Source organism: Falco naumanni, chromosome 13 (assembly GCF_017639655.2).
Source record: "Falco naumanni isolate bFalNau1 chromosome 13, bFalNau1.pat, whole genome shotgun sequence".
NCBI classification, from domain to species: domain Eukaryota; kingdom Metazoa; phylum Chordata; class Aves; order Falconiformes; family Falconidae; genus Falco; species Falco naumanni.
Genome location: NC_054066.1, coordinates 29,968,049 through 29,994,089, shown reverse-complemented (window position 1 = coordinate 29,994,089; position 26,041 = coordinate 29,968,049). Strand labels below are relative to the sequence as shown.

The 26,041-nt window shown below is 42.0% G+C and overlaps 1 protein-coding gene across 3 annotated transcripts in view; it reads left to right on the top strand.

The window, feature by feature from the left end:
- The first annotated feature begins 6,044 nt into the window (after positions 1–6,044).
- TSC22D2 (TSC22 domain family member 2) overlaps positions 6,045–26,041 on the top strand; it is a 31,161-nt gene continuing 11,164 nt past the window's right edge. For 2 of the 3 annotated variants that reach the window (XR_005830629.1, XM_040612901.1), the window contains exons 1-2: positions 6,045–8,708; positions 25,354–25,425. Coding sequence is in view for 2 of the 3 variants with exons in the window: in XM_040612901.1 (XP_040468835.1) it covers positions 6,715–8,708; positions 25,354–25,425 (2,066 nt within the window). In the remaining variant the exon portion in view is untranslated. The remainder of the gene's footprint in view (positions 8,709–25,353; positions 25,426–26,041) is intronic. The other variant, XM_040612902.1, reaches the window with a different exon arrangement.

Sequence of the window (26,041 nt, the reverse complement as noted above, 5' to 3'; positions counted from 1 at the left end):
TATAAATGCAAAAATCCTACTTACACATTCAAGTAACTCATTTGCCCTTTTCTATGCCCTTCTTCCCTCCAGCAGTCTCTAACCTGGAATTTGTCTTCAGGTCTTGCAGTCAACATCCTGCAGCCTGAAATTCAAAAGAACTTGAAATTCGAATTACCATTGCATCTCAGTCTGGTTTGAGATCATTTGTGGTAATTTAGGTGTGTTTTAAAAACAATAAGAATTTGGATAAATGTCTTACTGACTAGCACCACTACTTTAATAAAATGGAAATTGTACAGTTTACAGTGGAGGAAAGGAATTTCTGATATTATTTTGTTTATTTTAAAATTTAAGATGTTAATACAGGATCTTGATAACAAGAGTCATCTGAAGGGGAGTGCACTCTTAAAATACCAAATTGGTAAACCTCAATTCAGATACATGAAAGTTGAATTTTTAGTAACTCCTAAATCCCCGTTCAAATTTGAGAAGAACCTAGTGAGAAATTAATTGCTTATCACTTGTCCATTATTGTGCCAGCATGTTACTATTTCTATGACAGTATCACATAGCCTGACCAAAATGTAGCGCTCGGTACTCAACACAAAAAGAGGCAGGCAGAGCCCTGGAGACTTCTATGTATCCACAGACAAGGCAGACTGATAGATGGGAGAGAAAAAAGGCACAAAGAAGGAAAAATAACTTGTACAAGGCCACACTGCAGATAAATACCAATTTAGGAGTAAGACTGAAGTTAAAATACTAATCCCCTGAACTTTTCCTACAGACTTCCACACAAACAGTTTCAATCTGGACTCCGATACTTGGGTAAATGCCCTATCTATTAGATCACACTGCTTCCCCAGGCTAGTTTTTAATCTTCAATAATCACCTAATGTTATTAAAGGCTAAGAAATTTGAACCCATGAACTCTAGATACCAATAAATAGTCCAACTCCCTTTGATAATTCATACAGCTTTCTTTTTAAAAACATTGTATTTTTAATGTTATCATTAGGGATTTTCAAATTTTTGAATTTACGTAGACAGCTATTAATACACATCTTTATACGCAAAAGCATACATCTCTAGATGTGAGCATGTGTGTGCCTGTGCAAACTCTGTTTAGGGTTTTTAATGTACAGCTTTTATCCTTGTCTGAATGATACACAGATTTAAGCGATGATTAAGTGGGAAGGACCACCTTTTGGCTATTTAAAATCATATAAACAAACAAACAGAACACTTTAGTACCATTTTCACGGGATACTTGCAGGCAGCCAGTGTTTTAGTTTTTATAGCTTACACTCTAGAGGAGCTTCTTTTTTGTCTTCTGTCATCTGTGATAGCATATCTGCGCTCTCAACCTCTGAGGCTGAGGTTTTGTAAAAGATCCATGTCTTTTGCATGACTGGCACGTGATTTTAAAGGCCATAATATGTAAATGCCACCTACAAACAGTAGTACCACAAGTGTGGAAATCCACTTACAGCTCTCATCGCTACTGAAAGTCTGTCAGGGGATCCTCCTAGTGAAATATGTAATGGTAGAAGGTGATGAAGTGTGGAAGAATGACACAAAATTCTCTGTCACACAGCATAGGAGCACTGAAAAGGAGCCTGCTGCCTTCACCACTGCCTGCTAAATCTGTCCTTGCCAGATCCTGAAAAAACAGGAACACGCACGCACAGACAGAAACCATGAGAGTCCCATGCAGCCGACACTCACAGAAACTCAAACTGGAGTCCTGTGGGAATTGAACTAACTGTAGCAGGTGTTTTTCTTGAAGGCAAAAAAGGAATATATACATGCTTGACACAATAAAAATATTGGTATGTTTGTGCCTGACATACTAGAATGTTGTTCAGCACTAAGTCAACCTTCCAAAAATATTATCAGTGTAATGTTGCCAAGGCCATTGTGTGAATTATTTGTCTGTATCTTGGCTAACCTGGCTGTGGGCTGTAGCAATTTTTCTACTTGACTTTTCAGAAAATTTTCTGGTTTGTTAGTTTATATTGTTCATTCTTGTTCCTCATCCTTTCCCTATTTTACTTTTTATTAATTTCCCTTTCTCCTTTGCTAGGCCACACTAAATGTCAGCCAAATAGCCCATTCCTCATTACATTTTATGTTACATTAAAATATACATATATACACAGTTCGCATATGGAGGGTTTAGCAAACAACTTTGAATCTGGGATTTAAAATTTCATAATTTCAAATGTTAATTTATTCTGAACAACAACAGTGACAAATTAATGGATTCTAAAATAGCATCTTTGCTATTTTAAATTTCAGACTTACCAAAATTAGGCGACCATTCTACTAACACATATTTTCATACACTAACATAATATAGTAGTTGTATAAAAATGAAGAGAAAATAACTTTTCATTTTGGTTTACTGTAAATTACATTTACAGATGCACAGGAGAAGCATCTCTTCTTACAGCTTAGCAGCTTACCCTTCAACAACCTACTGGTAGCTGTTCGATGTTGAAAAAAGTGTTACCTTATCTGTTATGGGTCTGTACACCTCTATGGTGGGAAAGAACTTCATCCCGCTAATAACGTATCAGTCTCCTTCCTATAATCATTTTGAAAGATCACTTACAGGGGTAGGTCTAGTATAGTAACTTCTGCCTCTGTTTTTAAGGGTCCTTTGCATGTTTTTAAAATGTCACTTCCTGAGGGAGACTTTTTTTGATTTCACGTTTTACTGAGATGAAACGCCACACACAAATCCAACAGTTGATCAATAAGAATCTTCACAACTACCTTATATTGGAAATAAAATGTTAAATATATACAGTTTGGGGGAGATTGTGCCACCTTGCTCATGATAAACAGTTCTCCACAGACTGCCTTATTGACTGAAAAGTATCTGTTGGATTGTCTCACTCTTAACATTCTGCCATTCTGCATCTTTTCACTGATATGCCTATTTATCTGTGTGGGGACAGGTTTTTAAAATGTATTCCTGTCCAGAATAGCTTTATTATATGTTGTCCTGAATGTATTGAATTAATATGCCCAAATGCTTTCTGTTTGAAAACAAAGAAATTTTAAAAATCCATATAAAAAAATATCTCAAATTTTTACTATTTCCTGTAGCTAGTTATTCCTTGCCTTGGTGAAATTTTCCTCAAAGATTATCATCATCATTTATGTAAAATCTGTGCCACATACAATCCCAGCTGGTTCACCTCCCCACAGCTTTTACACTAACTTGAAAAAGACCCAGAACTCCTGCTGACCTCATTAGTGTCTGTGGTATAAACAGTAGTGCTGTATAATATATTGCATTATTGTACATTTTCAGCCATATGAAGCTGAAGCATCATTCAGCCAATTTCCCTTGGCTATTTAATCCACCGTGGTCATGACTGATTGAAAAACTCCCAGACACATCCACATGCTGCCTGTTAAAATGAAACTTGAAGTTGCCAAAGCAGCATCGCCCTCTCAGCTCAAGTACAGAGTTCCGTTCTTTTATCAGACTCCACTTGGTTGACTCACAGAACAAGGAGCAATAGTTCCCAGGCTAATGGCAGGTTCAGGTCTAACACCTCACAGCCCATGCCAAAAATACACTTTCTCATGAACGTAAAACATTTCTTAGATTGAAATACAAAGTTCTAACATTGCAAATTAGTATTAAGTTGATAATACTCGTTTTTTGAGATCTTTTACTGCATATATTACATTTCCTCTCTAACATTTGTATATTTGAAACCATGCAGGGTGCAGGAAACAAAGGATCGCATGTTGGAAGGAATTTGTTTGGGAGGAAGTTTGGGGCATTGTCTTTATTCCCCCTTCAAAGGCAGGGTTGGACAGAAAAGATTAAGAGTGTAGATTCGATCACAGGGCTAATAAGATGGCAGCAAACAGAATATAAAGAATATGCTTTATCCTCCTGTGGGCACCTGGTAGAAGCTACTCCAGAAAGTGATGCCTGACAGACCTCATGTTGTATCAGGAGCGAAAACTCCTGTACAGCAGGAGGAAACCCAAGAATTACAAATGGAGTTCAAATGGGAATTGAAAATCATTAAGGAGCAAAAAGCATGCCACACAGACAGTTCACCATCTCCTAACGTATGCAGAATGAAGAAACTCTAGAAGGCAGACACTGAAGAATATGAGGATAGGAAATAATAAGGGATGAGCTAGTACACAGAGAAACAGAATCAAAAATAAGGTTCAAACTAGTGTAAAAAGAAGTAGGCAGAAGACAAAGTGCCAAGGAGGATGACAAGAAAAGCAAGTCTTGGCACACTGTATGCACACAGGCATGGAAACCAAGGATGTTGCACACATAAGGAGAATTCACAAGGCACCACAGAACAGAAAGCAGAACAGATTGGGTGTAACCTGAGATTCTGGACTCGAAAGAGACTACCCATGTGTATGGCAATAGCTGAAGGGACAGTCCTCTACCCAGAGTATACCCAGAAAAGCGGGAGTTTGGTACTTGGCAGGGCAGAAACTGTGGGACATTGACCTGGGGCTAACAGAGAAAACCCCACTGGTTATCTTCTACATTTTGTCAAATGACACTACCAGATTCCCACTGAATTATAGCAATGCTCAAAGAAATGGAGAATTGAGTGATGATCAGAATTCTTTCCTCCATGAGAAGAAATGAGAAGGTGTCACAGGATAATCATGACAGAAAGTTCAAGTATGGAGACACAGACCATTTGAAATATCTGATTAATGGAAGATGCTAATAACATGAATGGTCACATCCAAACATCTCCTGCAGAAGTTTTCTGGAATTGGCACTAGCACAGTAGTTGATAAGAACTTCAAATTAATGTTGGGGGTGGAAAAAAGTGGAAGGGCATTTGCTAAAGTTCGTGTAGTCAGCATGCCTGATAATAATGGATAAATTTAATGGATAAATTTACCACGGTGGCTCATGTCAGATTCAGAACTCTTTCCTAACATAAATGAGTCCCTACACTGTTAATGCAGTAGGTTTAAGCTCTGTTGAAGCCAAAGAAGTATTCGGTATGATGATATATTGGAAAATACTACTGAAAATAGATACAGAAGAGATGGATTAGCATGCAAAATTGCCAAATAAATCAGAACTTGGCTGAACTGTTTGCCCTTACAGGTAACAGCTGAACCAAAGGGAAGCTAATAGTGGGGATTTCCATATGTTAGAACTGGTCTTAAAGCAGTTTGCAACCTGACAGCCAGCCAGGACAGGTTACTGGTACAGTGGCAAGGCACAACTGTTCAAACCGGGACCAGATTATCATACAGGAAAACCCTGATGACATTGGTGACTGTAATAACAGAAATGAGATACAACAGAAAGTTGACTTACGTATCAGGGATTTCTGAGATGAGCACCTGAAGACACCAAAGGTAGGCTCCTTATGGCCTAGGCTATGCACCAGCAGTGCCTGGCCGGCAGGTCTGCGTGCGGCTCTGCTCGCTCGTCTCTAAGAGCGATTACTTGAACTGCGAGTCACGCAGAGTCAGGCTCTGGGAACGGCCATGGCAATTATGAGAAGTAGTTAGCAACCGGTTACCTTCGTGAGTATAGACCTGGGACTACAAGTTGGCTAGGAATTTAGGCTTGGAGATACGACGATTTTCATAACTGGCAGAGCGAATTTCTGGAATAACCTCCTACCGTGTCGGGGCAACAGCCACGCAACAGCTGACATAAAAGAACTAAACACCGTCAGCCGCCGCCCGAAACGGTTACGGACAGGGCCCTGGCCGCGATGCCGCGTTAACAGCCCTCCCGCAGGAGCTGGGCCGCGGCACCTCAGCGCGGGGAGGCGCGGGGCGGGGGCGGGCTCGCGCCCCAGGGCAGGCCGCAGGGAGGCTCGCGCGCCCAGCCGCCGCCGGGCCGCGCGCGGCCGGGCGGGACCAAGCTGGACGGTCCGCGGGGGGAGTGGGCGGGCGACACATTCCAACCGGCCACCGCTCGCGCCGTGCTCCCCCTGCGCCGAGCGGCGGCGGGGCGTGACGTCACCACGCCGCAGCGTCGGGGGCGTGGCCGCGCCCTTCCCAGGGTGCAGCGCAGGAGAAGTTGAGCCCCATCTTGGGCGAAGGGAGCGGCAGTCGGAGCCCGCGCTCCCGGGGCCGGCGCCGCTGCAGCGCAGGGGGCCGCCCGCCGCAGGGCCGCCTCGCCTGCTCTTCCGCCGCGCCGCCGCAGCGCCGGCCCGCCGCCCGGGGGGGGGCTGGCCGCGGGGCTCGCCCGCGGGCTGGTTCCGAGCAGGATGCGCCTGGCGCTGGTCTCCAGGTAGAGCGCGGAGACAGGGCGCGGGGGGAGACGGGGCCGCCTGGGCCTCGCCCGGCCGCCGCGGGGCCCCTCGCGTGGGGCGGGCTGCGGGCCCGCGTCTGCGGCCGCTGCGCACGCCCGGGGCCCGCGCCGCGCCGCGGCCGGCAGGAAGCTGCAGGGCGCTTGGCCGGTCCCGCTGCGCTCAGAGCGGGGGCTGCGGCGGGGAGGAGGAGGCGGCGGCCGGCGTCCCGGCCGCGGGAGGAGGGCTGCGGACGGGGAGGAAGAGGAGGAGCCCCGCCGCCCCCCGCGCGGCCCGCGGCCTGGCAGCGGCAGCGCCGCGGCCCGCCCGCCCGCCGCAGGAAGCAGCCGGAGGATGTGCGGTGGCGCCGCGGGCCCGGTCGGCACGCCGTGACAGCCCGCCCCGGCCCCGTGCGCGCCGCGCCCCGGCCGGCGGAGACCGGCCCCGCGCAGGAAACATGTCCAAGATGCCGGCCAAGAAGAAGAGCTGCTTCCAGATCACTAGCGTGACCACTGCTCAGGTGGCCAGCAGCATCACCGAGGACACCGAGAGCCTGGACGACCCGGATGAGTCCCGCACTGAGGACGTGTCTTCTGAAATCTTTGACGTTTCCAGAGCCACCGACTATGGCCCCGAGGATGTCTGTGAGCGGAGCTCCTCAGAAGAGACGCTCAACAACGTGGGTGAGGCTGAAACTCCTGGCAACGTCTCTCCCAACCTCCTTTTGGATGGGCAGCTGGCTGTGGCTGCGGGTGGGGTAGCTGGGGCTCCGCCAGCTGTGGCCCCCAGCGGGGGGGCTGTGCACAAGAGCTCTGCGGCCCCCCTGTCAGCTACTGCCCCTGGCACTGCGGTGGCAGCTAGCAGCAGTGCTCCAACTGCCTTGCCCTCCACAGGGCTTTCTGCATCTGCTGCTCTTGGGACGATGTCTCAGACAGTGGCTGCTGCATGCAGCTCACGCTTCAGGGTGATCAAGCTGGACCATGGTACAGGGGAGCCCTATAGGCGAGGGCGATGGACGTGTATGGAGTATTATGACCGGGACTCGGATGGTGGTGGTGTCCTGGGCAGGACTGGAGATTGCATTAGGCACAGCAGCACCTTCGAGCAGGCTGCTCAAGAGAGGGACAGCGGCCTTGGTGCCACAGGAGGTTCCGTCGTGGTCTCAGCTGTGCCAGTGTCAGCCCATGGCCCTGATTCTGTAGCTGACAGTTCCCTGACTGCTGTGTCACAGCTGATCCAGACAGAGAAAATGAACCAGTCCTCTCTACAGCAACCTAATTTTGTCATTGGGCAACAACATCAGCTGCAACAACCCATAGGTGGGGCCATGCCTCAAAGTACTGCTCAGCCTATGTTTTCTGGGGCTTCGGTAGCAAATCAGCAAATGGTGGTGCCACAGCAGTCGCAGCCACAGGTAAATACACAGGGTGTTACACAGGCTGGACCCAATGGGAAAGGCATGGCACCTCCAAAAGTGACAGTAGGGCAGCCAAGCATTCCTGTGGCACAGCAGCAGGTGCAGCAGGCAAACATACCAGTGACTCAGCCTCAACAGTTTGCTTATTCTCAGTCCCAGATTCCACCAGTGCATCTACTGCCAACGCAACCTTCTGGTCAGACCGAATACATGCAGCACATGACAATTATGCAGTCTCAAGGAACTATTCAACAGGCTACTACAGGCTCTGTTCCAAGTACTGTGGCTTCCAACCTTCCTGTGGGGCAGGTGACCGGCCAAAATCCCTCACCTGTGGGAGCACCAGTGATGGGGGTGTCGGCGCAGCCTGGTGAAGCAGTTGGACAGGGATCGGGATTAATGCAGAGTGGCCAGACACAAGCTAGTCAGACTGCCGTTCCGAAAGCAGGAGGTGTGGTGCAGCAAGGCATTGGACATGCTGGGATTGTGCAACAGAAATCTGTGACTCAGCATCAAATGGGTGGAAGCAGTCAAGTGTCCGGAATGCCTGGTGCTCCCCATGCTGTGGTCTCTGGAGTTCAGAGCGTGCCTGCGGTTGTGCCCGGTACAAGTGTGCCTACTGTGTCTACCACCACTTCCGTTACTATGCCAAATGTCCCTGTTACACTAGTCCAGTCCCAGCTGACTAGCCATACTTCTGTCAGCAGAAGTACCGGTGTTGTCCAGCCACAGCATGTCGGACACTCATTAATGCAGGGCACGCCTAATGTACCTGCGAATCTGCCACAGTCAAACCTCGGACAGTTTCAGACCCAAGCTCAATCCTTAGTAGGCCAGATTGATGATACTAGAAGAAAATCAGAACCCCTACCTCAGCCACCACTTTCTCTTATAGCTGAAAATAAACCTCTTGTGAAGCCTCCCATTCCAGACACTCTAGCAAATCCTCTTCAGTTACCTGCAAGTACTCCTATGAACAGTCTTGCCAGCTCTGTATTTGGCATATCTATTCCTGTTGATGGTGATGAAGACAGGTATGAATTATTTTGTAATGCCATAAAAATACCTTTTCTTAAGGGGGGGGGGGGGGGAAACCACCACTTTTGAGTTACTGTCAAGTTCATATTTTCAGAAATTTGTACTGAAGTGTACTAGGGCTACTTGTTTTGTTGTTTTAAGAGTACAGAAGGTAGCAAAGCGTTTGGGCAAGCAGTGAACTGTACTTGTTCTTCTCAGGCTGCAAGTGTGATTACTGATCTCACTAAATGGGGCAGAAAGTAGCCTGAAAGCTGCTTAATGCACAAATAATATGACTACTTCCAAATCAAAGACTGAGAGCTGTCCTTCTGCACCCAGTTGCTCAGCATGGGAGGAAGTCAGTTCTCTCCTTTCCCCTGAACACATTGTAAAATGATGGCTAGGTTAAGATGGTTTTATCAACGCCACTATGTTGCAGTGTTAAAAATAGAAGTGTATTGCTATTTGGGGCCGTCAGATGAGATATCTTGGAAAACTTCAAGGCTTATAAGACAGATTCTTGATTTTTGTCCTGCTGTTGGGTTTGCACCTTATCGGTAAGGAAAGTACTTGCATCTGGATGTGAATTTATATGCTCTTGCACAGTGAAAGCTCTACAGGTGATGATCCTTTGCATTGAAAAAAACCACCGCTTACTTGGGCAAAGATATAGATGCAATGGAAGGTACAACCTTATGACGACTCTCCTTTATGGGAAAGTAATTTGGAACTCTTAGTTGTAACAAAGGTGTGTAGTATGAGCAGACTCATCCAGGGGCCTGAGAGAGGAAGCATGTATGTGACTCTTGTTCCCACAGACTTGTCAGACTGCTCTGAAGGGTAGTGTGATGACTAGAAGTGTTCTTGAGTTGTTTGAGAGAAGACTTTCAGGCAAAGCAGTGTTTTCTTGTCCAGTTATACTGGACTAGTGTAATTAACATTTACTGTTGGGATTACAGCAATTTGGAGGAATTAAATACATGTGGGGTTTATGTATTTGTATTTTTAAAACAGGAGTAACACCATTATGAAAAGGTCTGATGTGCTGAATTATCCTGTAAGTGTTCCCTCACCTTGGGAGAGTACTGGACTTCAAGATAGCACAGTCAGTGTTGCTCCAAGTGCCTTTTAGTAAAGCATCTGTGGCGACCGGGTTAGGGTGTAGCGGATGGAGAAGGTACCTCAAAGACAAATTAGTGTTTGGAGAGTTAAATCTGCAGTAATGTAGGTCTTGGGCTGAACTTTGACTAACACTGCGTTTGAGATAGTAACTGCTAATGCCTCTATCCAAGCAAAACCCGTGTTTTGGAGAGTTGTGCTAGTTCTGTTTAAAGTGGTAAAAGACTTAAAAAGTTAAATGGTTAAAATTTTCTAGCAGTGGTGCCTACCTTAAGGGGATTGCTGACACAGCTGACAAACTCTTCTTTGTGCAAATAAGGTTAGATTTCAAGCTGGTACGGTTTTTTTTATAGCTCAGTATATTATCAGAAGATGATTTGCTTGTGTTTAATCATTCTGATGATTAAGGAGTCAGAAAGGAAGGAATGTGTTTTGCACTCATTTTGCATAGCTTCTAATACTTAATATTTATATAAATGATAGTAACAGACACTATAATCTGTGACACATGAATCACTTTATATAATAAAGGAAAAATTGTCCTACTTATTTCAACCTGTAGGCTACTAACTTTGTGATACACACTAGTGAGACAGTTTTTGGTACTGTTACCCTGAACAGTGAGTTTTTAAAGTTATTTTCATAGTTTTGTCTTTGAACTTGAGCCACCTTGCAGTATTGCTTCACAGGTGGTTTGTTTCTAAAAGAACTTCTACAGAAGCTTCAGCGATGAGAACTATGATTAAGATATAGGAAGGGACTCTAAATGCAGAGCACTTTTTGACATGCCATATTACGATGTTTGGTAGAGAAACTTAACTTGTGGTTATCTGAAAAGAAACGTGTACTACTTGGTTGTCCGCTTCTGTGCTGGGTGATAAAACCTTGACATTTGCTGAAATGGTACACTAAGCAAGGAGCTACACGGTATGTGAGGGTCTCTCCTGGCTTGGAATAGCTTTCTTTAGTGGTGGTACTGATAAGCAATAAAAACTTACTTTAAATAGGCCTAGACTTTGTACAAAGTAGGAGCTGCATGCAGGGCTAGTAGATCTAAGTATATTCTTTGCTCCCCTCAAACGGTAGCCTGACTTCCACTGATTTCACAGAAAAAGGAGAAAATGAAAACCTAGTAGCTTGTTAAGGCTGTTTTACCACTTTGTTTTTATTTGCTTTACACATTGAGAAGGCTTTATTATAAAACTGTCTCCTGCTTGTCTGCTGTCCTCTTCTTGCTCCTGCTTTTTTTCCCCTCTCTCCTGCCGTTTAAATTGTGTCTTGACTCCCATGGGCTTATGCCCAGCTGCTTTATCTGCTGAAATCAGTGGTGAAATAGTTAATGAAGACCTTCAAGTGTTTAACAGGCTGAGTATTGACAATGATAAAACTAATAGGGTGCAGAGGGAGTTCATGCATTCTGAGTCACTATTTCAGGCTGCCTGCAGGTTCAGGAAGTTAATGCTTGGTTTTGTTTAGAGTTTATTTTGGGATCATAAGAGCTAGAATTTGATGGAAAGTGTTTCTCCCTTTTATCTTAATATTAATATGTAATATACCCAGGAAGGGAGGGGGGAGGGGGTGGTCAGTGTGTAGGCAGGTATCCATGTTTCTTCTGACACCTTCAATTGTATTTAAATATTTGAAGCTTACATACTTGAAGCCTAACAAACTTGTGTAGATCATTCTCCTATAGTAATCTTCTAAAATAATGATTCATCAAGGAATACTGTACAGCTCTAAATAACTTGAATTTGTCTAGGAAGTCATTCAACATTATGAAGAGGAGCTGTTTTAAAAGTAACATAGTTTAGGATGGGAGTTCTTTGAAAACAATGTGAGAAATACATTAAGTGTGAGATGGAGAGGTCTGATATAAAAAGCTGGTCAGTTCCCATCTTTCTGAAAAAAGTTCTTTGTATTATTGCTATCTTATGATCTGCTGTTTTGAAATGAACTGTAGATAGATGTGGAGACATAAGGTTATGTTGCCTGATATGTAGATAGATGTATAGAACTATGTATCTATAGATGTAGAACTGACTTTTTGCAAGATCTTGCCTCAAAACCTTTAATTTCTTGTTTTGATACTCCAGTACACTTTTACAGTAGTCTAGCCAAAACTGTGGTTTCTTGCATTGACCTCATGAATAATGAAGAATCAATTAATCAAAAAAATCTTACCTGGAGGGAAAAAGAGGATGGGTAGGTGGTCCAAAAGAATTTTAAAAAAACCCAACCCCAAACAAAAAATGCCAAGAAATAATGTTTGGCATGTCACACCTTCCTTTAAAAAACAAAGCTGTGTTTTTTTCAGTTGATGTGTCTATATTGCTAAGCTCTTAAAAAAGAGACATGTGTTTTGTGGAAGTTATGAAAAATCTACAGCATAACACAGTTTTAATATCTTTTCCTCTCTGAATGTGGCTACAAGTAGAATAAACTGCAATAGCATTCAAGGATGGGGGAAGTATTAATCTTATTGAGGCAGCTGTGAATATTGCAATCCATTTTGAATTTGGAGTCTGACAGATGCTACAGAAACACAAGTAGAACTGGATCTCAAAATTGCCCTGAGTCTCATTGGTTGAACTTAAGCAGCAGTACTGATTATTTTGGATGGAGGGTAGTTAGAGTACCTGAGTGGATTTCAGGATCCGTGTATGCCAGTTTCTCTACTCACCTTTATGCCCGTGTATACACAAATTTGTAGTTCACAAGTGTAATATTCCAGCTGGCTTAATAACTTTGTTGGCTCTTGGGGGAGAAGAATTATGTTGTCTCTGTTAAAAGAATGTTACTGAGAAAGCTTGTTCAAACCTCCTACACGTTTGGCAGACTTTTGGGACAAAATATTACTAGGCATGTTGGAAAAGGAGCAGATTATAGATCATTTTCCAGAGATAGCTGACCAGCTTGAACTGTGCAGGCTGTATTCCAGGAACGCTAATGAATGGCTGCAATTGTGAACTGTCAACTACAGCAGCTAAACTGTTGAAAACCTGATTGTGCAGACCTCTTTGCAGCATGTATCTCTGCTCAGCTATATCATGTATTTGTATAGTGTACTAACTGTTGATAAAATTAAGCTCTTGAGACCATGTTCATACTATAAGGATGAAACCAGGCATGGGCATTAATGTAACTTTGATAAGGATATCCTTACGTATTGCCCTAGATGCATATTTCATTGTACTTCTAAAGAAAAAAGAAAGTATTCTGCAAATATGTGACAGTAAGCAATACTCGAATTGTATCATTATTATTGAATACTGTCAGTTTCTTTGCTTTTGCTTATAAACCTAGTATACTGAGATTTGAGCTCTACTGCAACTGCGGACTTTAATGTTTTCTGCTCTCCTCCTGAAGGATTTATGTTTATGAGTGTTTGTAGAAGCAGGTGAGAATGAAACATGGACAGACATGCTCCAGAGCTGTGAGTGCCTTCAGTTTGATGGCCAGAACTACAGCATTGGAAAAACATTCAGATAGGACTTTTGAGGTGAACGTTACAGTTGGTGATAACTAAATGATGGTGAATGCAAACAAAACTCCAGTTAGTTGTGTTCACTTCTTGCTGTACTTTGTATAACAAAAATTACATAAGGTAACTCCAGCACCACACCAGCCTATAGATTATGGAAAATCTGTCCTGTGCATTCATTTTTTGAGTATTACAGGATATGTAAACAGAAAAATGTAGTTGCTCATTTGACAGTGCTGTTTCCCAGTTTAAACATTAAGTTGCTTTCATTAAGGAGTAGTCAATACATTCTTTAATGAGCTGTGCTTCAGATGAGATAGTTATTAGAAGGGGGAATGGAGGGAAATGCTTGGAGAAAAAAAAAAGTATACCAGCTCTGATATAAATAGTTCTCTGTACCTTGTACTCCTAAGTATTCTGCTCAGCTGCTGTGTGTTACTTTTTTTTTCTGCTCCCCTATAGAAGAATGCAAGTGTTCCATAGTTGGCTTATTTGTGAATGCTGTCTTGTATGGTAGGAACAGCACACGTTTCATGGAAGCTTTTAAAACTTCTTTTTTTAAAAGTTTAAAGCTGAATATTTAGGTTCTTAGAGCAGGCAGGACTACTGAACTACTGTCACACTATGGAAGAGCTGAAATTTCTCTCAGGCTGTGTATTTTTAGATGAGGTGCTGATAATCTTTTATGACTTCAGGTGACACGGTAGTAGAAAGTTGTTCCCTGTTACTGCACTGGGTACTTGATTATTGGCCTGTTGCATTTTGAGGCTATATACACATCTTTCAGTTTTAAAGCCGGTGATTGGCAGTTTCTGTTCCTCATGGAAAATGCAAACCTTGTTCGTGCTTTCTGTGTCAGCAATGATTCCATAAGAAACTTCTGTGAGATTCCTGCTAAAGTACAACTGTTACAGTTCTGGTGGATAAATCTAGATTGTCAGCCACAGGTGTCTGCTTTTATTCCTATATTTGACAAAGTGTAAAGATAGAAGTATTTATAGTAACTGCTAAAGCTACTGTCTTCTGAGAAGATTCTCCAGACATAAAAGGTCATTTGAAGTGCAATGTAAGGTTGTCTCTTCATTCCACTTCTTGAGAATTCCTCTATCTTTAAACTTCATTTTATAAATACAAGTGTGTATTGAGTGCTATTAAATTCTTTGCTGTATGGGATCATCTATTTTTACTCATGTAGGGTAGGTAGGTGAGTTATTCAGCCACATGACAGACAGCTGGATCCTTGTCTTAATTTTATTTTGCATGACAAAAAAATTATTCCACAAGGGTTTTTGTATATATCTATTCTTCCTTTTAAGCTGGGAGTAATACATTTGTATCATGACAGCTTGCTTGAATGCTTTTAACAGTGCAGTGAGAAGGTAGAAATATTAATTAGTACCATAGAGCGGTGTCAGCTGTCTATCACAGTGACAACTGGCATGTTTGTCTAGTACTTTCTAAATGTTAAAAACTGAAATAGGGGGGTCTCTGTCAATAACAGAAACCAATCACATTGCTGACTGCTGAGGTTGGAAGGGAGCTCTGGAGGTCATCATCTCCAGCCCCCTGCTCACCCAGGGCCACCCAGAGCCCGTTGCCCAGGGCCACGTCCAGATGGCTTCTGAATGCCTCCAAGGAGGGAGACTCCATCCCCTCCCCGGGCAGCCCGTGCCAGGGCTCGGGCACCCGCACAGTGATGACGACAAAGTGTTCCCTGATGTTCGCAGGGAACCTCGTGTGTGTCAGTTTGTGCCCGTTGCCTCTGGTCCTGGCACTGGGCGCTGCTGGGAAGAGCCTGGCCCCGTCTTCTGTGCACCCTCCCTGCAGGGGGATGTAATAAACCATCCCATTCATGGTCTAGGTTCTAATAACTTTTTAAAAAGCCGTTTAATTTAAAATGTTTCCTAATAGATGTTTTCTTGACCAATGTCACATAAGTAAGGACAGATAGAATTTGGCTGAGTCTGCTTGAATCTGTTTTCTCAGTTTGCTTTTTTCCTACAGATGTTGAAATATTTTGTTGTCAGAAAACCAGGAACCACTTGTACTTACAGGTAACTGGAATATCTGAAACTGCTGTGCTGCAACTTAGTGGAAAAGAAAAAAAATCTCATTTTGGGGCCATTTTCTTTGAAGATGAATATTCAAGTCAGCTGTTCCACTGTGCAAGGCCACCTTCACCAGTAATGACAAGCAGCTTTCCCTTTCATCAGTAGGTTTGAGGATATAGAGCTTTGTGGGCAAAGCACGCAGTAGGAACCTAATCCTCTACAGTAACATGTTCATATGTATTAATAAATGCCTTTTTCTTTTACCAGCCAAGTTGTGTAAAAGTCAGTAATTGTAAGAGTTTTGACATCTCCGGATTTTTTGATAGATAATGCAATATTAGCAAATGTGAATCCCTTGAATTCAGAAATATGGAATTTGTAGGGTTTTACTACTTCCTTTTACCCAGTGTATTGGGGTCTGCTTTTTGAATGAATGCATTCCAAGTTTGCTCTCTTGAATGGAATAATTTGCATAAGAATAATATGGCACAGTGATTGTAACTGGCAAATTGCAGTAGATGCTGAAGGCTCTGTCCCTTGTGAGGTAAAGTTCAAGATGTTTGTTGAAACCATGTAACTTATTTTCAGTAAGTCTTTTTTATTATTTTTTTTTTTAAGCTTGTCTCAATTAATCCAAACATGGATAATATTGATGGGCCTTTCTGTGTGTTTTGGGTCTGGCTGAGCCCCATAGCAGCCCCCATAGCGCCGTGCTTGCACTGGTAGCTAGAAGGGTGCTGGTAACACACCAGTGTTCTGACTGCTGCTGAGCAGGGCTCGCACAGCATCCAGGCTGTCTCTCCAGCCTTCTCCCACCTCTCACCAGTAGGCTGGGGGTGGGCGAGGTCTTGGGAGGGGGCACAGCTAGGACAGCTGAGCCAAAGTGACCAGTGGAATGTTCCATACCATATGACATCTGCTCAGATATAAAAGCTAAAAGAAAAGGGGGTGGGGGCGTTTGTTATTTGCAACGTTTGTCTTCTGGAGCAACCGCTACATGTACAGAAGCCGTGCTTCCTGGGATAGTGGCTGAACACTGCCTGCTGATGGGAAGCAGAGAATAACATCTTTTGTTTTCCTTCACTTCTGCTCATGTGTGACTTCTGCTATTGCTTCATTAAACTGCCTTTATCTTCATTCCCCCCCCCCCCCCCCCCCCCCCCGCCTTCTGCTGAGGAGGGGACTGATAGAGCGGCTTGGTGGGCAGCTGGCTTACAGCGAGGGCCAACCCACCACACTGTGGCTTTTCTTGAAAGCTTCTTAATACTGGTAAGAATCCCTGACTGAGTCCAGCAAAGACTTTCTGTTTAAGTGTATCAACTTCTAATCTACAGTTGTTTCTCTTTGAAGGTGTGATCTATTGTGGTTTTTTTCTTGAAGCTAAGCTGTACATCAAGTGAACTACATTGTCTTGTACTCTCCCTGCAGGAACTGGAGGTTAACTTTATCCAGTGAAAGACAAGTCATTAGTATGAGAAATCTTACAGTTGTTACGTGTTTTGATTTGAGAACAGAATCACTCAGATTAGTCCGTACACAGTCTGTAGGATTATGTAATTAAAATTCAGCCTGACTGACAACCATGACAGCCTTCACAAAACAGCCTTGCTTTATTAGCACACAGTGTTTTAATAAGCATATCTGTGGTGCTGCTGTCTGCAGGGAGGGAGAGCACAAAGAGCGTTGGTTACCTGGCTGGAACAGAAGCACTAGTCAGGAGTGAACCAATTGTGCACTGTGTCTGGCTTTGGAAAGCAGGAACACAGGATGTAGAGGATGGAAAAGATAATCAGCAAGTCCTGAATGACCTGAAAGCTGTTGTGATTACAGGATTGTCTACAATACAGCACTCCTGAGGTTTGGGGACCACTTTCTGGGACCCAAGAAAATTGAACCCTAGAGTTTTGAGTTGCAGCTGTTGAAATCAGATGGAAGAGGTTTAGAAGTTGAGCGTTTGTGCTGTTCTTTTGATGATTAGTATCAAATAGTCATATCAGAATTTACTATTCAAACTCTTCAGCAAAGCTCCTTCAGAAATAGTGAATGATTATTACCTACACAGGTAATTTTACTTTAATTAATAAAATTATTACTGACTAGTGTTGTTTAGTTACATCTCAAGGCAAGGTGCTGCTGTTTTATTGATCCAAGGCTCTGTGAACAGGAAACATTATGTCCTTCTGGCCTCATTAATTTTCACCAGTATATGTAAACTGTAATAGAAACTTGGACTCAGGCTTTCAAAAAACGTAACAAAATCAAGGGAAACATTTAGTTCTTCATATTCCTATGCTCTACTGATTTAGTGTCTACCAGAGACCTGAAAGGCAGAAACGACAAAGTGATGTTAATCAGAGAAGGATTCGAACTGTTAATAGCAAAACTTGGTAGACTGAAGTTAGTAACTAGGTGTGGCTCCCCCTGAAACATCTAGGCTGGATATTTTCTGTAAAGCAACTCTTTTTGAAATGCCTGTGTTACAGAATGTTTTTATGCTAGCTGTTCTGTGAAGTGTATAGTAGAAGAAACTATCTTGATTTTACAGCTAGGAGCTTTGTAATTTGCAGAAGACTTGTTGCTAAATCATTGTAACCTGTTGAAGCGAGTTTGAATTTAATACTGTGTCAAAATCTTTTCTTGTTTTTTTAGACCAGATTTTCATAGTCAGTATTCAAATTCTTTGGTGTAGGGGGAGAAAACTTTCTGCTATTTTATCAGATAATGATAAAGTGTAAAAGTGAGGCTAGGTCAGCTTTTGTCTCACAAATCAGTATCACGTGAGGTCTGTTGGTTCTGTAATGGTATGAAATGGTGTAGTGCATCTGCTCTGATTTGGTAGAGGACTGTTAAAGGCCTTGAGCATGTTTTAAAAGGCAGTGGTGAGTCAAGTATAAAAATGTTTTCTACAACCATTCAGTACTAGGAGGAGAGAAGAAACTGTTGGCATCCCTCCCGTATAGCTGAGGAGAATAGTGGTTGTCCTCAGGCAAGGGCTTGTGGTGATACTAGTGACTGCTCTTTGTTAAGGGTGGGCTGGAACATTTCAGAAGTGTCTGACTGTTGCTCACTAAATACTCGGATTATTTGCTACATCCCTCTGGTCTGACCATTAATGTTGATCTAACCTGCTCAGTCCGTGCTTCATTCTCATGACCAATTTTTGTAAAAGTGGTTTTATTCTTTTCCCTAGCATTCATAGGGACTGAAGAATGTTACTGGTCTCTTTTCTAGAGAGCCAAGCCCACAGGGCAGGGGAAAGCCGATGCCAGCATCTCAACAGAGCAAGCAAGTGATCAGTGAAAGGCCGCTGCCAGACTTTCGTAACCTCTGTAGTCGAGACAGTCATCTCTCATTCACTTCTCAGAGACTTCTAGTCAGTGCAGAAGATTATTTTCCAAAATCCTCTTTTGAGGCAAGGCAAAGAAAGTATGGGCTCTGGTCTTTGCTATGGAAAGGAGGATGCAACTCTGGTACCAAAGTCTAGTACTTTCTTTTCTGATACTTGAAAACCAAACATCAGGAGTTTTAATATGCAGCTAGTGGAAATGGAGCTGCTGATGTCAAGACTTCCCTGTCATGTTCCAGGTGATGTGTGCTGCTTTAGTTCTCTCAGTAGAAGGTGATTTTCATAGTTTCTGAAAGTGTTGGGTGGGAGTGCGTAGTTTGTTTGAAAGCAGCTGAAACTTGAGTGCTGGTGCTACTGGCACTATTGTGTGGTACGTCTGGCTGTTGCTGTTAAGCGTGTCCTATTTTGGTCAGTCTTAGCACTTAAATTTGTGTATCTTGATTTTCCAGGGGAGATCAGATCTATACAGTGTGCTTTCTCTCCGCTGTATGGTATTTTCATTTAGAAGTAGCCTGTGACCCCTTTAAAACGCATTGTGCTAGTTGAGAGCTGCTATGCCAGAAACGGTCATGTGGGCCGCTGAGTTACACTCCTGTCATCTGTAGCTAGAATGCACCTAAAACTGAATGTAACAATGTCTAATTATTGCTGGTTTTTCAGGATATGTTTTTCAAGTGTAATGTATTTAAGGAACTACGTGAACAGGATATGTAAACACAAAACTTGAGAGCTTTAATCTTGAGGGTTTGTTCCTTAAGTTATGCTTACAGGCATGTTACACAGACTTCCCCACATTCAGTCTTTGTTAATTCTCTCCTGCAAAGCTTTGTACTCCAGTTACTCTGTTTTGTAGGTGAAGTCTTAGGAAATAAAGCTGGTTCAGAGTTGCTGTTGCATTAAATAGAAGGTGATATAAATTTAAAAAAGTAAAATGTCTTTTAAAAGAAGAGGAACAGAGAAGGAATTCTGTTACTAGTGTAAACATAATCTGGAAATGTCATAAGCTTTACTGGGAGTTTCCTGATAAGCTGTGATCAAGTCACTGCAAAACCCCTGGTTCAGGACTTCAGTAAACCGCACTAGGTGTTTTAATTTGGATATCAGCTATAATCAGTCTTTATTGCAGGTCATAGCTAGTAACCTAGTTAAACACAGCCTTTTATTGGTGATTGGTAGGACATATAACAAAAAACTAACTGAGGTTTGAAATGCTTCTGGGTAATAATACCTCCAATTTTCTATAAACTTCAGAAACTAGGGAGGGATTTATTTGTTGTCCTTTAGTGCACATCAGATTGGGCAGTTGATGGCTCTACCTTCCTTTTTTTTTTTAATGCCTCGATTCCTTATTGACCACCACAGTAAGAACACATCCATATACGCTGATAGTCTGATCTTACTTGGGACCGTGCTTACTTATGCAGTCCCTTGACTGTTAAATAATAATTCTGATGCAGATTAAAGGCTAAATACATTTATTTGCTGACTTCATCCTTAGGCTGGTTTTGAGACACTTATTTCTTAAAATCTTTAGGTCACTTTTGACAATGTAGAAATGTAGATGTACAAAGTAACATACTAACATCTTTTCTTTGATAAATGTGGCTGAAGAACACAGTTTACAGGCATGTTACCAGGCTCCTGTAGCTTTCTGTGCAAAGGATAGGAGACTAGAAGCTTGCGGTTGAATTCCCTGTTCTGTTGATCACTGTATGATTAATGACCTTATTTCTAAGACTAGGAACACCAGAATAATGGATATTTTACTGATTCTTTCTAATCTTAAACTCGGTGCTTCAGTATGAGCTTTGTCTGCAGCTAAGAAGGATTTTGTTTCAGAATGGTCATTTCTCACTTTCCACCAAAAAAAGACATGAACTTTGCAACTGAATGGAAAGGCAGTTTGATTTCAAAGTATAAACCAGCCTCTTTCTTTACTACTTTCTTTTTCATTTGATAGTTGAATTTGGTCCCTATAGGAGTTGATCCTGTTCAGAGGCAGAACTTCTGCCTTAAAGTTCTTGCTAGCAGTGTCCTGAATTATCAAAGAATTGTGAAAGATGGGCCTGTGGGCTGCTCTGGAGACTTAAGGGCCTGAAATCTGCTGGAACAGTAACAGCTTGATCTCTTCTGGAATGACAAGTGTGGAAATCCTACCACTTCTGTAAGAAGTCTTTTCTAGTCCTTGCTGTTTTATGTGTAAAACAATTCTGAGGTGCAGTTTAAACTTTCTTTGCTGCAATTAAACCCTGTAATGTTTGTGCTGTGCTTATATCTAACAGGTATGAGAATGAGTTTTCTTCTCCTCTGCAGATACTTTAAACTGTGTGAAGCCTGTAACTTGTCTCTTTCATCTCTTTCAAATGCTTAATTTTTCTACTTAGGGATTCTGATTATTGGAAAAAAAATATCATCAAGTATGACATATCTTCTAGTGGTCTTACCTGGACTTCAGTATGCTTTTGGAGAGCTGGTATGAAAAACTGGTTGTGAAATCTAAGTAAAGGCTCAGAAAGGCTGAGTAGAACAAGACTTCAGTTAGTATGTATATTTTCTGTGCAGGAGGAGTATTGCAAGTTTGACACCTTTACAAGTTTTTTATTTTTTAACTTCTGTTTAAATAAATTCTCTTCTGTGGAATTGCAGTCACCTACTCGATCCATGTTTTGTACTTGTGCAGCTGATTATTGCTACCAGAGCATAATACTTAATGCTTATCCTTATTGAATTGCATCCTTTTTATTTCAGACTATTGCTCCAATTGGGCAAGATCTTCCTGAATTCTATTCCTGCTGTCCCGAGTGCTTGCAGATCATCTGCAGGTATAAAGATAGTCTGTACTCCACTGTCCAAGTCATGGATTAAAGTATCCTATAACACACTCGGAGGAGACCCCTGGAGAGCTCTGTTTGATGCATCCTTCCACTGAACCATTGGAGAGCCGCGTGTGCAGAGTAGTTATCAATGGTGGACCCGCTTTGTATAAACCGTGTTCTTACTGATGAAAATGTCATGCAAGATGGCATTAAAAGTTCTACTATTATAACGTGATCCCATCTTCTGTGTGTTTTCTATGAGGCCTGTTAGGCCATCCATGTTGGCTTGCTGCTGTCTAGGTAATAATAAATAGGTGGTTCTGCTCTGCTTTGGTTTTCCTCTGAGGTATTGAGCACAGGTTGTCTGACCTGTTATTTTCATGTTCTTCAAAGACAGGTGCTTAGGCCTTTTTAATCTTCTGGATCATTCCTGTTCTCAAAGTTAATGAAAATAATAGTTGGTGATACTGAGAGAGAGAACTGAAGTGGTCTAGTATGATTTTTTTTGTTGTTGTTTTGCCACCTGGGGGGGGAGGGGGGGGGAGAGTGTGGGGGAGGGTGGTGTTCTTTATGTGTTCTTCCATTTGTTGGCCTTAATTGCTGATGTTGGTCAGTAGTTTGAAGATTGAAACATTGTTCATGACATCACTGAAGCTGATGTTACTATTCCTCCTTCAAAGGTAGTAGCTAGAAAAAAAGACATCTGTTCAGCAGCCTCCGTGTGCCAAACTGATACTCAGTACTTCCAAAGCCAGTATCATTATTTAAACTAAAAGGCGTTTATCTGTATACTTGAAAATTTGCCAGTATTCATGGGCATGGTTTCTAGCAAAGCAGAGCTCTAGAATAAAATTTGTATCTGGCGTGTACTTGCTCTGATTAATGGCAGTGGGAGAATACTCTTTCAAATATGAGGTAAGACTTTGGATATGGTTTAGACTTCCCTTTTAAAGGGACAACTTGAAGTTTCAAGTATTGAGAGAACTGAATAAATTCTTATCCTTTAAATTTAGATCAAATTTTTGTTGCATAAAAACCGGTTATGGCTTCTAACAACAGAGTGTGTTTGTGAATATCGACATTTGTGAGCTTTTAAAGGAAATAAGTATGGTATGTGTTGTAGGACTTTATAGAAACATGGAGACATTTTTTACCAATCGAGATACAGTTTGAATGTTTAAACGTGCTAAGCTAGTTGTCTGTTGTAGTCTCTGGGACTGGAATTGAGCCTCTCTATCCTTGGGAATACCTGTTCTCCTCTCAACAGAGATCGAGGAGGAGAGGTGCGTGGTGTACCTCCCATGGAAGAGGAGGTGGGCGCTTATTCTCTGGTTCAGTGACAGGGACGTCGCCTTTCTGGACAGCTCTTGGCCCACTGTGTCAACAATGGGAGTCTTAGTCTCTCAGACCCAGCCAGCTGCTGGAGAGGAGACCTGAGGAGTCTGCTTTTCTGGTCCAGGCTGTCTCTGCGTCCAGTTATGGCAGTGTCAATAGGACTTCTGGTGTTTCAGCTGTGGCATGGCAGCAGCAGGCTAGGTTATGCTACTTCTGTAAGTGGTTTTCTTAATTGCTTCTGCAAACTGAAAGGAGTTTTTAGTAATTCTCTGACCTGTTACTACTTGATGTGGTTAAAAATAGATGCTTCAACAGTCTGAAACTCAATTGCTTTAGTTCAGACCTGCACATTAGGCAATATTCATGCTACCTCTGTGGATTTGCTTTTCCTGTTTAGGGAGCACCCCCCACACACACACACACACCCAGTTAACATCTTGCTACAGAATAGAAAATAGTCTCTCAATTGTCTGAAGTAACGCAAAAGCAATTTCAACAGCAGGGGGTCAACTGAGAATTTAATGAGGACAGCTTTCTCATACCTTTCCAGATACTTGCTTAAGAATAGTACAAGAATATATAGCGTATAGGGTATCAGTATAAAAATAGACCGTATGAAATACATTCCGTGTGGTTATAAACCACAACTTCTTATAGCTAACAATAACAACAGCGTTTTATATGCTGCAAGTAAATTTATCTTGGAAGTTAAATGACTTTCTATTTCCAGTCACTTTCTGAGGAAGAGATTTTTTACATACTCCTCACAGACAACTGAATTAGAAAGAAGAGCTTGGGCCTCCTCCTTCCCTTCAACAAAGGAATGCTCTCTTGGCCTGCAGATGCCAGTTGCTTTCCATATGTTAAGTCCCTGTGTTACTTAAATGTGCTTTAGTTATTGTGTTGCTCTTCCTATAATTAGTTGTATTTAATTGTCACTCAACAGTGCAACACTTACAAAAACGTATGTAATGCCAATATAAGAGCACGATGCTTACCAGCTTGATCAAGCAACTTCTGTAGCAGGCCTTAAGCTAAATTCCAGACTTGAATTAGGGGGGGGGGGGCGGTTTGAAGGATGGAGTGGTGAAGGTGGGAGGAGGAGTGACAAGTACTTTAAATAAGCAATTCCTGATCATTGCTGATGCACAGGTGTTGTTATCCTTGTGAGGTTTTTGTTGTATACCTGCCATGGGAATCGTATTACTTCAGAGAGTGTTTTGTTATAGTGCTGCTTCTGTCATTGTTTGGGGTTTTTTAGTTCTGTGAGATCAACTCCACTATACAGTAATTGTACTTAAATGGAAATTATTGAATAATTGAAGACAGTTGTTTTAAGAAGTATTCTTGCCATAAACCTAGAAAAGTAATAGATGCTTGTGCTTCTAATGTTGGTATAAACTTCTCATTTTAAAACTGGCTTTAAAAGGAATTTGAACTAATACTAACTTTTCTGAAGATTTTTCAGTTAAGCTGTTGCATTCTTCTCTAGGGCTGGCACAGCTATACCAGCATAAGGATGAAGTGCAATATTGATAAAAGCAGTTTCTAAGCTTAAGTAGAATGCTCTGGTACAGCCACTAGCAGCAGAGAATTTTGTCTTTGTGCTTCACTCAGTATCTTGTAAACAGTAAGTGTTCAAATGACACTTTGGAGAATTAAGATATTTAAATTGCACTCTTGGTATAGTTGCTATCTATGGGGCAAATGTGTGCTGAACAGGGAGGGTCAGGCTGTCTCAGGGGTTTGGCACTGGTGACAGGGTTTGTGCCGTAGTGTCCAGTTTTCAGCAAGGTTACTGGAGCTTGTGCTGAAGGCTTGTGAGACCCGTGGTGGTAGCTGAAGCACTCTGGTTTGCTGCTTGGCAAGGCCCCTCCAAGCAACAGTTGCCCTGTTGCAGGGGAGCCGTGAGGATGACTGACAACCGCTTACAAAGTCAGCAATGTTTTAGATTCCACTTTTCAATTTTACCTTGATCTGGTTTTCAGTTATAACTTAATGTGTTGTAGCTTGAATGTGGCGTGTTTAGCTCTGACTTCTAGGTTCCCTTGGAGAACTCATGTGTTTTGAATATAGAGTGCTAAGTAAACTAGAAATATTAGGTACTGTTTGCAGAGACATTTGTGAAATATGAAAAAGGCATCATTTGAATTTAGGCATGTATAGCATTAGAGCAGTATACAGCTTACCTATACAAGACTGTTGGCATGACATAATATGTTTCATTAATGGCTTTACAGTTTACAGTCATCTTTTTATGGTAGCAGCTTGAAATAGCATGAAAATCTAGTAGGGCTAGAGATATTTTTTTTAATCAGTATGTCCTTAATGGAAACTCATAGAAACAACAATTATACTATTCTTTAGGCATTCTGTGACTTCTGTAAACTTTTTAACATAAATTTAACCTGTCTGGATGTCTAATTTACTTTGTAATTCGGGTTAAGTAAGACAGTTAGTATTTGTATTACATACCCATTTTCAATATGTCTGTCTGATTCTTGGATCTCATAGGAATCCGTCAGCTGCATTCTACCAAGCGTTCCATTTCAACAAGTTACGTGAGTCAAAGACCTTCTGGGATAGGTATGAATGCTTAAGTATGGAATGCATACATGTTGAGGTATGCATGAACAGCTTTGCTCTATGCAAGTTTCTTGTCATTTTTGTTTGCACAGAACCGCTGCTTATGTTTTGAACTCCATATTGGGCTTTTGCAGCCTGAAGGTGTAAAAACAGTCACAGAAGTGAAGTATTTGTACTGAAAATTAAAGCTAAATAGATCTAAAATATGTGACATAACAGTTTTTTCCTCCTTCCATTATGCATGTATCTCATACATAATGTGTAAGCTGAAAGAGTTTAATGCTAGTCAGCTACTAGCTGACCTTCACTAAAATATTTACAGCTTCCTTTTCAAAAAAAAAAAAACCAAAACGAAACTGGCATTGTGGCTATTGAGTCCTAGATCTAAAAACAAGTTCTGAAAATGTTACATTTAAAAACAATTTTGGCAGTTAAAATCTTTGGTCTCAAAACCAGGAAAGGAAGCTTTCTGGCTTGCTTTTATTCTGCTTAAGTAAAGGTAGATGGGGAATAAACAACTGTGACAAGATACAAGGACAAAGTAAGTCTACTAAGTTAGCATTGAACTCATGGAGAGAAACTGCTATGAAGTGCAACAAAGTCATATCTATTACAG